At 35.8% G+C, this 16,332-nt stretch overlaps 1 protein-coding gene across 1 annotated transcript in view; it reads left to right on the top strand.

Annotated features, from left to right (window-relative positions):
* The window catches only part of LOC104861244 (ankyrin repeat domain-containing protein 26-like), a 42,006-nt gene extending 31,011 nt beyond the window's left edge, over window positions 1-10,995 (top strand). The window contains 5 exon segments of the mRNA XM_033763751.1: window positions 904-959; window positions 9,550-9,636; window positions 9,638-10,261; window positions 10,263-10,476; window positions 10,946-10,995. Coding sequence (XP_033619642.1) covers window positions 904-959; window positions 9,550-9,636; window positions 9,638-10,261; window positions 10,263-10,476; window positions 10,946-10,995 — 1,031 coding nt within the window.
* The last annotated feature ends 5,337 nt before the right edge of the window (window positions 10,996-16,332 follow it).

Genomic DNA, 16,332 nt, shown 5'->3' on the forward strand with positions numbered 1-16,332 from the left:
ATTTTTAGACAAATACCGCCTCCATTCCCTTTTTTTTTTTTTTTTGTCGTTTGCTACTGCTTTTGTATTCTCACTTTCCTGACCTCTGTCTAGCCAAACTCGCTTTAATTCTGAGCTCAGGAGTTACCTCTAGAAAATCCATCCATGATAGCTTTTATTTATACTCGTTAAACCTCACGGCCTAGCACTTAGAAAAATTCAATGATCCTTGATTAAGATGAAGGAAGACAAAGATTATTTCAAAGATTGCTCCATCCAGTCCAGGAGCAAAAGGTTTAACTTAATAAAGACATATATGTAGTTCATGTGGTAAAGATACAGAAGAAATATTGAGAAAAATACTAAAGTAACCCAGAAGAAGAGACACCTATGTATCTAGGGAAAATAATCATAATCAAGGAAAACTTCACATCACAGACTGAGTCTTACAAAATGGATTTAAAAAAAAAGTTGTCAGAAAAGCAGATGAAGACATCTCGGATTATAAATAAATAACAGTAGTATTAGAGACCGTTAATGATAACACACTTATTGGGTTCTTTAAAAGTAGTTATGATGAGGTAGAAAATAATGTGTAGTGTGGATTTATGTATTTCTGTGGTATTTTAAACATTTCTGAGAGTTCATCTGTGCTGAGTGGATGAATTCATGATGAATATTTTAAGAGACCTGTATGTCTTCCATGTGGTTTCATCTAATGTCTTTCCAAATGATTTGTTAATTTGGGGATAATTAAAAGTATTTCTGAAGCATTCAGCTAAAAATTAGGCTTAATTCAAATTCTTCACTTGGAAAATAAATTTGTATTATTCATTTTTATTATTTTCTATTTTATAAAGTTTCTTACTTTTTATGTAACCATTCTAAATAGTTTATTTTACCTTTGTATATACATTTTTTCAGAAATACCAGAAGAAGGGCAAGAAAGGCTGGATGGCTGTGAAAATATCCAGGAGCAGGTGGGTAAAATTTTACATTTATATGCCTGGTTTAATATTGTTTTGTTTGCTTTAATATGGCAATTTAGGCCAAATGCATTTACTTTTCTTTTAGTAAAGAAAAGAGTAGTCTTTTAGATTCAATAAATCACAATTTAATTCTTTATAATTTTGGTAATTATGGACAAGCTATTCTAAGAATCTGTAGTATTTTATAGCTAAACTTTAGCATTGAGCCAAAATATTTTCTGAACAAGGTCTGTGCTTCCACTTGTATAATCTCCAATGTTAGAAACAATGTAACAGTGACAACATTGAGTTTCACACAGTGATTGCCCAAGTGCCTCGGCATTGGAGTTTGATGTTACCAATTTCTAGGTTAAAGATTCAGTTGCCTCCTGGTCTCTAATAGATTCAGTGTCTACACTGAGGTGTCATAGAATCAACCCAATTCAGAGGATCATGCCTTCCAAAATGATACTGTTGGGGTTAAGGTACAAATAATAACTTTCTTTTTCATTTTAATATAAGAAATTGGTAATTATTACTAAAATGTTTTCATCCCCTGTCCTTAGTGCTGAGCTAGAACATGTTACAAGTGGACTTAACACAGGTAGTTCATATAGACTCATAACACTTGCATACACTGTCATTTGAGTCATTCTACTGGTGATTTTGTGTCTTTGTAATTTAAAGTTTGTCTATACTCCAGCTACTAATCTTTAGAAAATGACTTTAATGCACTGTAAGGGTTTATTATTTAAAAATAGTGAGGTAAAATATGAGAAAAACTTTATGATATTAAGCATCATCTAATTTATTTCTGGTAAATTTAGCACATACTTAAGTATAGTCACCACAAACATGGAAAAAGTTATGTTTCCTGGTTCATATTTTTCTCTTGTTTTAGGGTATGGCATATTATTTTTCCTTTCTTCTTTAGAATTCACTGAGGAGGGAGTAACTAAGTATATGAAGAAATAAAACCAGCTAAACTTTAATTTTTCTAGTTTTCTAATTTCCAAATCTTTTGATTAAGAATAAGATTATTTTAAAAACATTGAGATAATTGACCATGTGAAAGAGGAAGAAAAGGGCTAAAGGTGTAGGGAAAGTGGGAAGGGTAGGGGATAGGTAATAAGGGAAAAGAAAAAAACTATGAGAACATGAAAATATGGAAATAAATTGTTTGTAAATATGGAGGGGAGGAGGGGTGAAGGGAGGATAGGGACAATAGGGAAAAAAATGAGAACCAAGACCTGTCCTGTAAAGGTACAAGATCCAAATAATGAATACAACAGTACTGTATCCCTAAAATGTATGAATAAACTGAATGAAAGAATGCACCTTTACAGAAAAGGCATCTGAGAATCCAGCCAATGAAATTAATGCTCCACTTTCACATCTGCAAAAAATGTCTCAAGAACCAGAAAGGAATATGGATAATGACAGAGGGAATATATCTCCACCCTTGGGACCTTCTTATGTGAAAAAGCATAGGAAATACTGATTCTGAAATACAACTTAGAGTAGAAAAATAATGTACATCTCATCCCAAATTAGTTAAAGCAGAGGATTGGTGAAATCTTTGAAACATAACAACTTGCTTTGTTCTGAGCAAGAGCCATCACTTGAAAACTCTAAAGGTGGAACAAACTTATGTTATTAGTAATGTTTATGATGTATAATAAATACATGCATCTTGGGGAGTTGGTAAAGGTACATATTGCATGCAACCTAGTCCTTTTTGCTTCTCCTTCTGATCCTCTTCTTTAAATCCATCTCCAGATCTATTTCTATTGCAAAAGATCTATCTCCATGTATCATGTAATCTTTTACTTTGCTGTTTGAATTATTTATACTTTGGGTTTCCCGTGTAAGAGAACCCATCTGATACATGAAGCTTCTATGACCTATTTATTTCACTAGCATGATGGTCTCAAAGAATATCCATTTTCCTACAAATAACTAAAGTTTATTCTTCTATATATCTGAGCAGAACTCCCTTGAATATATGTGAGTGTATATATCACATTTTCTTTACCCATTCATCTGTTAATGGACATGTAGTCCACTTTCAAGATTTAGCTTTTATGGTTTATCTTACTATTAATAATGGGTATGTGTGTTTCACTGAAAGGTAATGTCTTTAAGTCTTTGGGAAAGATACTTAGAAAAAGCATAGCCAGATGAAATGGAATTTCTAGTTTTAGTTGTTTAAGGAATCTCCATAGTGATTCACATGGTGGTTACACTGGCTTACACTCACACCAACAATGTAGAGCAGTCTCTTTTTTCCCCACAGCCTCTCCAGCACTTGTTGTTTTTTGAGTTCTTGACGTTTGCCACTCTTTCTGGTGTAAGGTGGGGTCTCAATGTTATTTTAATTGGGATTTCGCTAGAGACCAGTGATTTTGAACAATTTTTCACATACTTATTGGCCATTTGTATTCATTTTGCCCATTTTTTATTGGGACTTTTATTTGGGGAGGTCTAATTTTTCTTGAGTTTTATAATTGTAGGCATTAGTCATCTGAGGACAATTTTTCCCATTCTGCGGGTTGTTTCTTCTTACCTTTGCTGTGAAGAAACTTTAATTTGATATAACTGGATTTGTTGATTCTTTTTGTAAATTTTTAAATTTATTAGTACATTTTGCTTTTCATGTAGTTTAAAATCATCTTGGGAAATGGCTACATGTACAGATTATAGCATGTTATTTTCTCTTTTTTAAAATCCCCTTCTCAGAGGTCCCCTCCCCTCCCATCTCTTCCAGTTTCTCTATCCCATTTTTCATTCCTGTTGCTATTATTTGCCTTGGCTCATGTTATGGCACATAATGTTGCCATTAATTGGATGATTGGGTTCCTGTACATGGTATATCTGTATTATTCCTATTTTCTCTTCTGCTCCTCCTCACCCCTTGCCCTTGTTCCCATTCCCTATTGCAAGAGATCCATCCCCTTGTATCTTTCTATCCATCCTTTGTCATTTTCTTTGTTTCTACTTTGCCTCACTCGAATGAGAGAAGCCATACCATACTTAAGCTTGTTAGTCTGGTTTATCTCACTCACGTTATATTTTCCAGGCGCATCCATTTTCCTGAAATTGGCTCAGATGTGTCATTCTTTATAGCCAGTTAGTATTCCATTATATATAGAAACCACATTTTATTTAACCATTCAGCTGCTGATGGATATACAGGCTGCTTCTAGGATTTTGCTCTTAATGAATTGTGCTGCTATAATCATTGCTATGCATCTGTCTCTATCCTATGATGTCTTAAGCTCTTTGGGAAAGATACCTATCAGGAACATAACCAGATCACATTTGTTGATTCTTGGCATTACTTCTCATGCAATTAGAGTTCTGCTCAGAATACCTTTGTCTATGTCTGTCTTCAATAGTTTAGCCTCTTTTATCTTCCAGAAGACTGCTCTGTTTTAAAAATCAATGTGTTTTACCCATTTTTATTTTAGTGCATAGAGATATGGATCTGGAGTCAATCTTCTGCAAGTGGTTAACGTGTTCTCCCACACCATTTTTAAAGAGGCTGTCTTTCCTCCAGTATGTGTTTTTGGCCCCTTTGTCAAAGATGAGATGTCTGCATGTGCTCAAGGCTGTTTCAGCATCCTCTGCTCTGTTCCATTGATCTACATGTACGCTTTGTGCCAGTACCATGCTGATTTTAGTCACTATCAATTTGTGATACAGCTTGGGCTCTGGAATTATGTTGGTGGCTCTCTTCTGGTTCCACATAAATTTTGTAATGTTTTTTCTAGTTCTGTGAAGAATGCTGTTGCTATTTTCATTTAAATTGCATTAAATCTATAGGTTACTTTTGGTAACATGGCCATTTGGTCAATTTTAATTCTGCTTGTCCGGGAACAGAGAATATGTTTCTGTTCTCTAGTGTCTGTGATCTCCTTTATCAGAGTATTATAGTTTTTGTTGTAGAGGTCTTTTACTTCCTTGGTTAAGTTAATAGCTGGTTATTTAATTTTTTGAAGCTATTGTGGATGGTATTGTTTTACTAATGCCTTTCATAGTGTGTTCATTATTGATGTACAGGAATGCTACTGATTTATATGTGTTGCTTTGTGTATCCTTCTGCTTTGTGGAGTTTGTTTATTCTTTGAGCCTTTTGGTGAAATTTTTTGGGCATTCCATGTACAGGACCATGTCATCTGCAAAAAAGGATAGTTTGCATTCTTTCTTTGGTGTATGGATCCCTTTAATTTCTTCTCTTGCCTTACAGCTCTGGCTGATGTTTGAAGTACTGTATTAAACAGGAGTGGTAAGAGTGGAAAACTGCCTTGTTCCTGATTTTTGGAGAAAAGCTTTGCAGTTTTTCCCATTTACTCTGAAGTTGACAGTGGATTTGTCACAAATGGCTTTTACTAAGTTGCTATAAGGTCTTTCTGTGTGTATTTTGCTCAGGGTATTTATTATAACTAAATGTTGGATTTTGGAAGAGTCTTTCTCTGCATCTGTTGAGATGGCTGTGTGGTTTTCATCCTTGCTTCTGTTTATATTATATTTTGCACTTAGCAATTTACATATACTGAACCATCCTTGCATCCTAGAGATGGAGCCGGTTTGATCATGACATGTGATCTCTTTAATGAATGGTTGCATTCTGTTTGCCAGTTTCACATTGAGGATATTTGTCATATATATTCATTGAAGAGATTGGTGTGTAGTTTTTCTTTTTTGTGAAGTTTTTTTTTCAGGTTTTGGTATGGGGGTAGGACTAGCTTCAAAGAATGAGTTAGACAGCACTCCTTCCCCTTCCATTTCATTCAAAAGTTTGAAGAGTATTGTCATTGGGTCCTCCCTGAAGTTCTTGCAGAATTGAGCAGTGAGCCCATCGGGTCCTTTGCTTTTCTCAGTTGATAGTTTTTGGGGGGTGTTTTGTTTTGTTTTGTTGCCCAGTTTCATCACGTGCTACTGGACTATCTTCTTGCTTTTGTCTTGGTAAATCATATGTGCGTAGACGTCTATCTGTCTATTTCTCCTACAGTCAGCCAATTTATTAAATACAAGGTTTCAAAGTAGTTACTTATAATCTTCTAGATTTCACCAGTGTTCATTGTGATCTTGCAAGATCATCAAAGTTTTAAGTCTGAGTTAGGCATGTTACAAGGAGAGTTCTTGGCTTTGGAGAAAAGAAAGTTTAAGTTAGCTGAGCATGGTGGTACTCTGGGAGGACAAGGCAGGAAGATAGCAACTTTGAGCCCAACCTGGGCAACTTCGCAGCTTACCAAAACCCTGTCTCAGTATGAAAAATGTATAAAGGGGAAACAGCTCACTGTGGTGATCCTGGGTTCAACCCCCAATACTACTCTCCCCCAGATGAGGTAGGAATCAGCAGATGTCGTGGTCCACACTTGCAATCTCAGCTACTTAAAAGCAGAGGCAAGAGAATTACAAGTGCAAGCCCATCCTGGGCACCTTAGCGAAACCCTGTCTGAAAAATAACAAGGCCTAAGAAGTAGCTCAGTAGCATAGGGATTGCAGAGTGTGCAAGGGTGATTTGCATACTGCTAGTCCATTTCTCTCTTTGCCAGTTACATTCTCATTTTCTACTAATGTAAAGGTCATGTATAAAATGGGGTTACCTAAATATAAAAATGTGTCTGGAAATAGATAATTCCTGCTATCTAAATTATAGGAATTCAGATAAACATTCTCATAATAGTTGTTTAGTACTGCATCAGTCTTTCTGTGAGTCTGCCAGGTTGCATGTAACCTGGGAAGCTAATTTACCCACATGCCTTGTGACCTGAATCAAGCTAAGCATAGAGGACGTTGCTTTAAAAATGATAAAGTCTAGGGTTTTATTTTTCTACTGGTTTAAGGATAAATTGCATTTATTATGTTTAAACCATAAGAGGCATCTGAAATGGAACAGAAACAGTGGGTGAGAAGAGACGTAAAAATATATCTTTATGCTATACAAGTTCATCTATCTATGCAAATTTATTTTTGTACTCAGATCATTGGAATGTATAGTCCCAAGATGACCACTTTAGGTGATTTTAATAAGCCTATATCCTTCCACATATTTTTTATTACTGCTCTTAAATTTTGTTTCCTTTAAATCACCCCTTTACATCAAGTTGTTTTATAAAGTTTTTTTTTTCAAGTTTTTGCATATAGGATATTATCATGAGTAGCATAAATCCTCAGTGAAACATTTGGTATTTGACTCCTACAAAGCAAACTAAGTTCTGAAGTACACTAATTTTAAAGACAAAGAAAAAATCTAGAGGTATTTTTAAGAAGTCGATGAGGCTTCTCATACCCCCACAAAGCCATTCCATCATTTTGCCAAAAATCACACTTGCAATTCATTGGATTGATTTAAGGAGAATTCATCTTATAATTTGTCGAGTCCATCAGTATGGAAATATATCACCTCTTTTGGTGCCATAAAATGCAGGGCAGTGCCACTGAGGAGCTTTGCAGGAATCATTTCAACTCAGTCACTCCCATACTTCTTGTGTTGTGGCCAACTTTGGTTTGAGTATGTATTTCTGTGAGTACCTGCACTCTTGAATTCCCAGGTCAGTATCCAAATGGAAATCCAGAAAATATAAGCTTCCTTTTGTTACTCAAAGCCCCACAATAGCACATTTTCTAAGAGAGAGAAAACACACTTTGTCTTTTTCCTTTTTTTCTTCTACCAATCTTACAGGGAAAGAAAATGTTGGATCACAAAGTGAATGAAAAGAAAACCATACAATTATTCTTTTTTGAAATTTGGAAAGTTTTGTTTCATTTTGTTTTGTTTTTTAGTTAGGTATGTGGTATACATTTCTTTGTGCTTTAATCGACTACTTCCTTTTAACAGTGTTTTTTCCTTAAAGGTTCGTTTTTCTTCTACCAATCTTACAGGGAAAGAAAATGTTGGATCACAAAGTGAATGAAAAGAAAACCATACAATTATTCTTTTTTGAAATTTGGAAAGTTTTGTTTCATTTTGTTTTGTTTTTTAGTTAGGTATGTGGTATACATTTCTTTGTGCTTTAATCGACTACTTCCTTTTAACAGTGTTTTTTCCTTAAAGGTTCGGGTATCAAACTTTTAGACCCCCCCCCAAGTTTGAGTTATAAAACATAATGAAATATATGTCTAGGTGTTAGGGGAATAAAATGACACCCTGAGTCACCTTTCTCAAGAACAGAATTCCAGAATGTTACTAGATGGGATTCTGGAAAATTGTTTTTGTAAACAAAAGGAGATAGAAATAGCCCCAGAGAAAATGAGTCCTGAGGCCATTTTCAAATGCCTGTGTTTGTCTTTGTACATATGCTAAACTACAGATATATATGGAAATCATGGAAGATTTTCAAACAATGTATGTGTGTACTAAATACAGCATATTGGTACCATTATGCACCAATGGCTGATACCACTTTGGACTTACAAAGTAATGATCTTCATTGACATCCACTGGTCTGCAGCAGTCAAGCGGTCAAATTCACAGTGGCCTTGCCTTGAGGAAAGGTTTTTAATAGTTCCCATAGGCCTTGATGGTTTTTCCGTGGCCTTAAATCCTTGTCACTAACAGTAAATGTTGCAGTTTTACACAGTGATTTTGCTATATTGGTGTGTCAATGTAGAGGTTTTTTTATGACTACCACTGTTGGGTGAGAAGGAAAAATATGGCCAGCAGACATCCTATTTTGGATGGGATTTCTTCACTTTTGGGGAGAATGACAGTGTGTTCCAAGTAAAGAGCTGGTATTTTGTTTCCATTAAAATATCTCAGTGTCTTTTCCTGTCTCACATTTGCTAACATTTCAGACAGTGGAAAGGAGACAAAAAGTTATTGCAGCAGCACGTTATCTCAGGATTTTCTAAGAGGAGTGCTACCAGTTTTATCACAAGTTTTATTTACCACAAGCATTTTAAAATGTAAACCTTTTTTATTTGTATATTTATAGTACAGAAAAAAACTGGTTGGATGAAAGAGTACTAGGTATAGAGTCAAAGACCTGGGGAAATCCTGTGGTGGGTTTGCTTCTATTTTAACATCTCTACAGAATTAGATAACTAAATGAGATCTTGATGTATGTAGACATACTTAGTGTGGTACTTAGAGTGAGTGTTTATTAAAAACTAATTCTTATAACTGACTACAAAAATGTTAAAAAAGGATACTATATGATATTTTCAGGTTAAAGAAACTAAAAGAACTTTACAAAACTTCATCTGTTACAATACCTGTAGAGCTTTAGGCCTTTACTAAGGACTGGCTATATACATTAGATATCAGAATATAAACCTAAGTTTTAGTGAGATCATATTTTTACTTTATATCTTGGATCTGTTGTAATTCAGAGAAAGTTTTTCCAATTCTGAGATTCCTAAGAATTACCATTTCTTTTTTATGATTGTGGATGGTGCCTTCATTTACACTTTTTAAACTTTTGGGAGCCTATAATTCTGTAAGCTTTGACTTTTCTGTAAGATTTTACTCAGTTGTATATCTATTTATTGCAATACTTTCATTGTATAAATATGGAGGTTATTTAATATCAGAGGAAGTTGCAATATGTCATTTTATTGAGTGCTAGCTAAATGACTCCTTTGTTTTACTTAAGTTTCTGTTAGTCAAGAAGATCTGTGGCATAAAAATCACAGGTTGCAGGAGGAAAATGCCAGGTTAAGACTGGAAATAAATGCAATAAAAAAATCAAAGCCAGGGAAAGGAAAAGAAATACCTGGAAGACATTGAAATTGCACAAGAAAAGACTGATAACATTCAAAGGACAATAAAACTAAATGTGGAAAGAATATTTCAGCACCATGAACAGCTGAATAGTCTGACAGTAGTAAAAACAGTTCCAAATTCTAAACTGGAGAGTGCAAAACAAATCAAGGAAAGACTGGACACAGAAACTGAATCACACGATTCCAGACTGGCTGCTGCTGTACAGGATTATGATGGAAGACAGCCATCAAAAAGAGATATGGAACTTGCTTTCCAGAGAGCAAGGGATGAATGCACTCGTTTACAGGACAAGCTGAATTTTGATGTATCTAACTTAAAAGATTCCAGCAAGATGCTTTCCCAACAGCTTTCTCAAGCTGAACGAAATTTCAGTAGCTTAGAAGTTGAGCTCCATCACAAAAGAGATGCTCTGGAAGAAAAGATTTCAGCCTTAGAACAGGCACGGAGAGAGCAAAACCAAGCACTGTGTCAAATGAAGGAAATTAAACGCGTGCACCAGAATGAACAAATCAAAGTGAATACATGCATGCAAAGGCAGGAATCTCTAGAAGGGAGATTATCTCAACTTCAACCTTAAAATTGCATTGCTTTGAAAACACTTGGATGATGCTCACAAGAAAGTGGACGATAAAGAAAAGCCAGCAATTAATATCCAAGACCAGTTTCATGAGCTTAAAAAACAATATTCCATGCTGGAAGACAAACATAATCAGTTAATCAAAGAAAATAATCATTTAAAGGAAAGACTATGTCAGTGTGAAAAGGAGAAAGCAGAAAAAGTAAGTATCAAGAAAGGTAAATGTTTTACAAACTTGCTGAAGGAAACTCTGAGTGAAATTTCATTATGGCTAAATGTTTAATCTAGTTGGATATAAAGGTAAATCGTGTACAAATGTACTTTCTGTATCAGCTCAGAAGCATAACTTGTCTCCAAAGTGTGCCCTGAGTTTCTGAGAGTCCCTGTTACAGTGACCCGGGCAGTACACATATGTGCTCTTCAGAATTGTCAGCTGTACCTTGGAAATGTGGATGATTAAAATTTATCAGGTCTTCATTAAACATTTTTTAACTCAGAGATATATAAATCTGAATTTGAAATCCACAAAGAAAAAGTTAGATCCGAGACATTTTGGGGGGTTTTGGTGTTTAGTTTTTAGTGCTGCGACTTGAACCCGAGGCCTTGTGCACATGGTGCACATACTGTACCCCTGATTTGCACCCCAGCTGTGAAGTAATTTTAACCTTTGTGTTGTTCTATTTTAAGACCATGATGAAGAAGATGAATGGAAGTGCTCATGGGCATTTTTAAATTAAGATTCAATTAATTGGGTTATTTTGACAGTTCCTAGAAGGTTTCCCAGATGAAATGAAGTATAAGTGCCATATTGTATGATACCTTTCCTTCTGTATATGTGTGTGTGTATATATATATATTTATTTTTCCTGTTTGGTACAATTTTATTTTTATTCATGTTAGTATGACCTAAATCTGAAAATGCTTATTTTAAATTATATATTCTTATGACCTCTTGTCTCTTTAAAAGGCATGAACTTTTCATTAAATCATAAATTGGGGAAAATATGGTAATTTATAGCAAAAACATAGTAGATTTAATCTTTTCACTGGTACATGTCATTTAGTGAACATTTTCCCAAGTAACATTCTTGTGCTTTGCATTTTGAGGCTGTCCCTATGGTGTAAAGGGTATAACTTTATCCAATACAAAGATAATTGTAGCAATATGTGATATTACTTTGACTTTGAATCTCCTTTTTCAGGCTAAGGAATTCAGGTAGCTGGATTCCTGTACATATAGCAGGAAGGGAGTGCTTAGGGGAGAGAGTTGTATCATCTGGGGTCGGGGAAAGAGGTGAAGGTCATGTTACCTAGGTACTGATTTTTATTACGAGGTAGGCATCTGCTGGAGGGATTTGAGCAGAGGGTCAAATATAAACTGTAATATAACTTGAAAGTTAATTTGAGTCTCTCACAAAAATGAGGGAAAATATGTGGGAATTTACCACCACCAGTTCCACCCATCCACCCATATCTTCTTGAGACTTAAGTAGATTATTAAATATTGTAAATTCATCAGAGAAGGAGTGGCTAGAGTGTTGACTAGTGTCCAATAACAGGAGAGTGATTGAGTAGGAAGCCACCACCTTCCATGCCCCGATGTGAACTCGGCAAGGAACAGGTGCATATACTTGAAGACGATTTGGAAAGATTAACTGATGTACATAGTGATATTTTTCAGAATATATGTGAGTTACATATTAACATAATGTCATAATAAGGTGATTTATGAAATCAGAAACAGAAATATCTCCTCAGATAGTTGTGAGATACCTTCAACAAGGACTGGCTGACACCCTAAAAAAACAGTCTGTGTCAGAGGCTTCCCTGGAAAATTCATCACATTATCACATGAAGTTAGAAGATGAGAATCGGGATTTAAAGAAGAAATTAAGTCAAATCAGAAGACAAATATGTTTGAAGTTTAACATATCAACAGTTACTCTGCAGCTGCTTAAATAGTGTAAAGTGTTTAAGGATACTGCTTTCCATGGATAGCTTTCTTTTGTTTTTTCATTATATTTATTATAATTTTATTATCTTTATACTATGTTACTCTTATGTTCTTTCTGCCATTTTTCTTGTAATTTCCCACAACTTTCATTAAAATACTTGCCATTTGGAAAGTTGAGAATTATATTGAATTGGAGAGACTTGTTCATGTTAATCAATATTTTTAGTGATGTCTCTTGTCGTGGTGATATAGGCAGATTCAGTCAGAGGATAACATTTGACAAAATATTCCAGGACCTTGTCTGTTTCCCTCACTTTTATGATTATAAAATCTTTGTATATTTATTTCATGGATTTCAGGATGAGTTGCATAGAAAGTGCTTTTCTTTCTCAAAAATGCAAGTGTTTTAGTATACAGATATTCTTCCTTTAACAATCTACTTGTTAAACAATTGTTCAGCTGTTCAGCCTTATAGCCTACTCCTTTGACGTGCAACCCATCTCTTTTTTTGGTACAGTTCTTTACATCTTGTCTAGAGAGACTCAATACTTTTTTTGTGTGCAGTACAGCTTATTTATAGAGTTATGTCAGTTTTGCTGATTTTATTGTATAATATAGCACTATACTTTTAGGTTCTGTTACACATTACAATATTGCATGTAACAGTTGTGCAGATAAAAGCAAAGTCATCAAGTAGGAGTTTCCTTTGACCACTTATCTACCCTGAATATTGTAATGTATATGCTACGTACAGTTGCTCATTTAGCAGTGTTCCTTAGTCCAAGGAATATAACTCGGGTGTTAAACAAAGTGTTTAAATTAAAAACTATTTCAAAAGTTGTGCATTTCCTTCATTTTTTAATTTTAAAATAAAGCTATGGAAGTATTCAGATCATTTATTTATATCTAAAATGAAGAATTAAGAAAATTAAGTTCTGCCATTGGATTTTTCTTAAAAGCAACTTTTTTGAGCTATAATGCAGATACCGTATATTTCCCTCATTGAAAGTGCAAGAAATAGCATCTATTAGTATTATTTGCTGACATAATCATCACCACAGTCATTTATAGATCATTTCCATCCCCTGTTAAAGAAACCCTAAATCCAACAGCTGTCTCTCAATCTTCCCTAGTCCTAGGAAAGTGTCAAGTCTCTTTTTTGTGTCTATTTTCTTTGTCCTGGGCATTTCACATAAATGGAGTCATACACATTTGTCTTTGGTTTTTTGTTTGGTTGTTTTTGTTGTTGTCGAGACAAGGTCTTTCTATGTAGCTCAGCCTGGCCTCAAACTCACAGCAATCCTGCCTCAACCTCCTGAGTGCTGGGATCTCAGGCGTGCGTTACCAACGCTGAGCTCACATTTATCTTTTGTGATTGGCTTCTCTCACTTAGCTAGAGTTTCCAGGGTATATTTGTATTATCGCCCATTTCTTTCTGTTGTCCAGTCGCGTACTCTGTTATGTAGCTACCTCATGTATCTATCGATGAGTTGAAAGACCTATGGTTAGTTGATAGAACACTTTTGGCTGCAGTTAACACTACTGTAGACATTCACAAGATACTGTGTACACACTTTTCCCCCCTGCCCTTGGGTTTTGTCCTCTGAGTTATTGGACTGATGTCGCCTCTCTCTCTGCTTTTATTTGTTCTGTCCTCCCTTTCTGTAGTTTCTCTTCTTCTGGCCTCCAGTATGCAGAAGTGGCTCACAATTTACTCTTTTCTGTGAGGGTTTCTCTTCCCATTCTGATTCTGGTTGACCACACTGTTTCCAGCACACTGGTCTGCGGAGAACAATTTAGCTGGTCTGTAATCTTACATTGCCTTCTTTTTTTTTGTTTTTGAAAGAGAAATAATCTTGCCAAGATATAAATTAATTGACCCAAGGAGGGAGAGTAATGTCTTGGTATTCATGTCATCACCTATCCTTGAGTAAACTGAAAATATTTTTACTTAACAGTTACTAGGAAACATTACAGTTGGCCATGGTGGTGCATGCCTGTAATCTCAGCACTCAGGAGGCTGAGGCAAGAGGATCACCATTCAGGGCCTGCATGGGCTACCTAGTGAGTTCAAGGCCAGGCCGAACTACACAGCAAGACCCTGTCTAAAAATAATTAAGTAGCATATGACAAATAATTCCTTTGAAAGATTGACATAATAAGGTTTATATTATAAAGATATTTTAAGAAATATAAAATGGAAAGCAATTTATCTAAAATTAGAATTGTCTATCAAATCTTCATATTTTTCTCACCATAGAAATATCTTTCTTCATTACATACCTATACCCAGAATTTATAGACCATGCATTTGACCAGCTGAGAAGCTCTGTGCGATATACTATAATCCACACCCTGCATTTGCTTGTCAGAGTGCTTGCAAAAGCACCCCAGCAGTTACTGGGAACAAATTGATTTGGGAACCTCGATTTAACAACAAGGTCACATAACTTCAGTACAGTGGCTTTAGTCACCTCTTTTAGTCATGTCACATACATAATACTTAATCCAGGAAGCACCGTCTGCATGATCGTTACCCACTCAGTAGTGCTGAGAAAACTAGCTGTAAGTAGTTACAGATAAAGTACCATTGTCTCCTGGAGTTAATCAGTGGGTCTCATCAATTAATCCATGGGATGTGTTTTGGACCTCATGCTTTGAAATGCCGCCTTCATTGTGTATAATGGCCAGCTGAGCTTGTATAGGAGACCTCTTCCATTAGCTACCACCTGCCTAAAACATCAGATTTTGCTTTCTTTAGCCTGGGGTCAGCTCAGGAGGCACAAGGAAGCAGGAGAGTGAGTATCTCCTTCCTTCTCTCCTCCAAAACCCCCTGGACTTTTCTTGCCACAGCCTCACCCAGAGCCCTGAAATCTCCAGTATTTCCTTTTTACTACTTCACCTTTTTAATAAAACAAACTTTTTCTGGCACTGGAAACTGAACCCTGGGGCCTCCAATGAGCTACATCCTGTGTTTTTTTGGGGGGGTGGGTACCAGGGATTGAACTCAGGACCTTGTGCTTTTGAGGCAGATGGTGGCACCACTGAGCTAAGTCCAGTGCTCTGCATCCTGGGCTGTTTTTATGATTTATTCTGAGATAGGATCTCACTAAATTGCCCAGGCTGGGCTTAAATTTGCTATACTCATGCCTCGGCCTCCCTGAGTGCTGGGATTATAGACATGTGCCACTACTACGCGTGGCATGATAGATTTCTCATTGTTTTTTGAGATAGGATCTCACTATATATCACAGGCTGACCTTGAATTTACCAGGACACCCGAGGGTAGCCTCAAGCTTATAGCAATCCGGCCTCAGCCTCCTGAGTGCTAGGATAACAGGTGTGTGACACCGAGCCCAGCTCCTGTTTTAAATTTTGAGACATGGTATCACTAAATTATCAAATCTGGCCTTGACCTAGGCAATCTTCTGCCTCAGCTTCCCTAAAATATCAAATATTTTCAAAACATGAAAAACGGTAATACCTAATGGCAAAGATTTCATAAAGATTTTAGGCAATACAGTTTGTCATAGACCCTTCAAAGCTCTTTATGTATATTCCCTCATTTAATTTTCCGAGCAGTCTAGTGAGGTGTAGAGGCTGTTGTTATCTCCAATTCATAGATGAAGAAAACAAGACAAAGTTCCTCTTCTTACAATCCCACTGCTCGTAACTGGTGCAGCGGGAGTCAGGCCCAGCCATTCTGGCTTCTGTGTAGAGACTGTTTGTCAAACAGTTTCAGAAGTCATCTGGATTTTACTGAATTGTAACAATTTAGTATCACTGGCATACCTCTTGTCTGTCATATGTAAGAATTTTTCAAATCATGGTTGATGAATGGTATTTGGAATACAAACAATAAAAAAATAGTATAATGGTAGTAATATAAAATTACAACTAAATGAACAGCATGAATAAAAGAGTTTCCTCTTTTTCTGCACTTTATAAGGTTTGTTGTTGTTGTTGTTGTTGTTGTTGTATTTGTTTCTTTTCCTGTGACACAGGGATCTCCCTGCATTGCCAAAGCAGGTCTGGAGACTCAGCCTCCCAAGTAGGTGGCACTCCAAGCACATAGTACTGTGCCAGCCTTCCAAGTTTCTGTTTGAGTACCTGGTGACAT

This window comes from Fukomys damarensis, unplaced genomic scaffold (assembly GCF_012274545.1).
Source record: "Fukomys damarensis isolate Sample0158 unplaced genomic scaffold, DMR_v1.0_HiC HiC_scaffold_1, whole genome shotgun sequence".
NCBI lineage: Eukaryota > Metazoa > Chordata > Mammalia > Rodentia > Bathyergidae > Fukomys > Fukomys damarensis.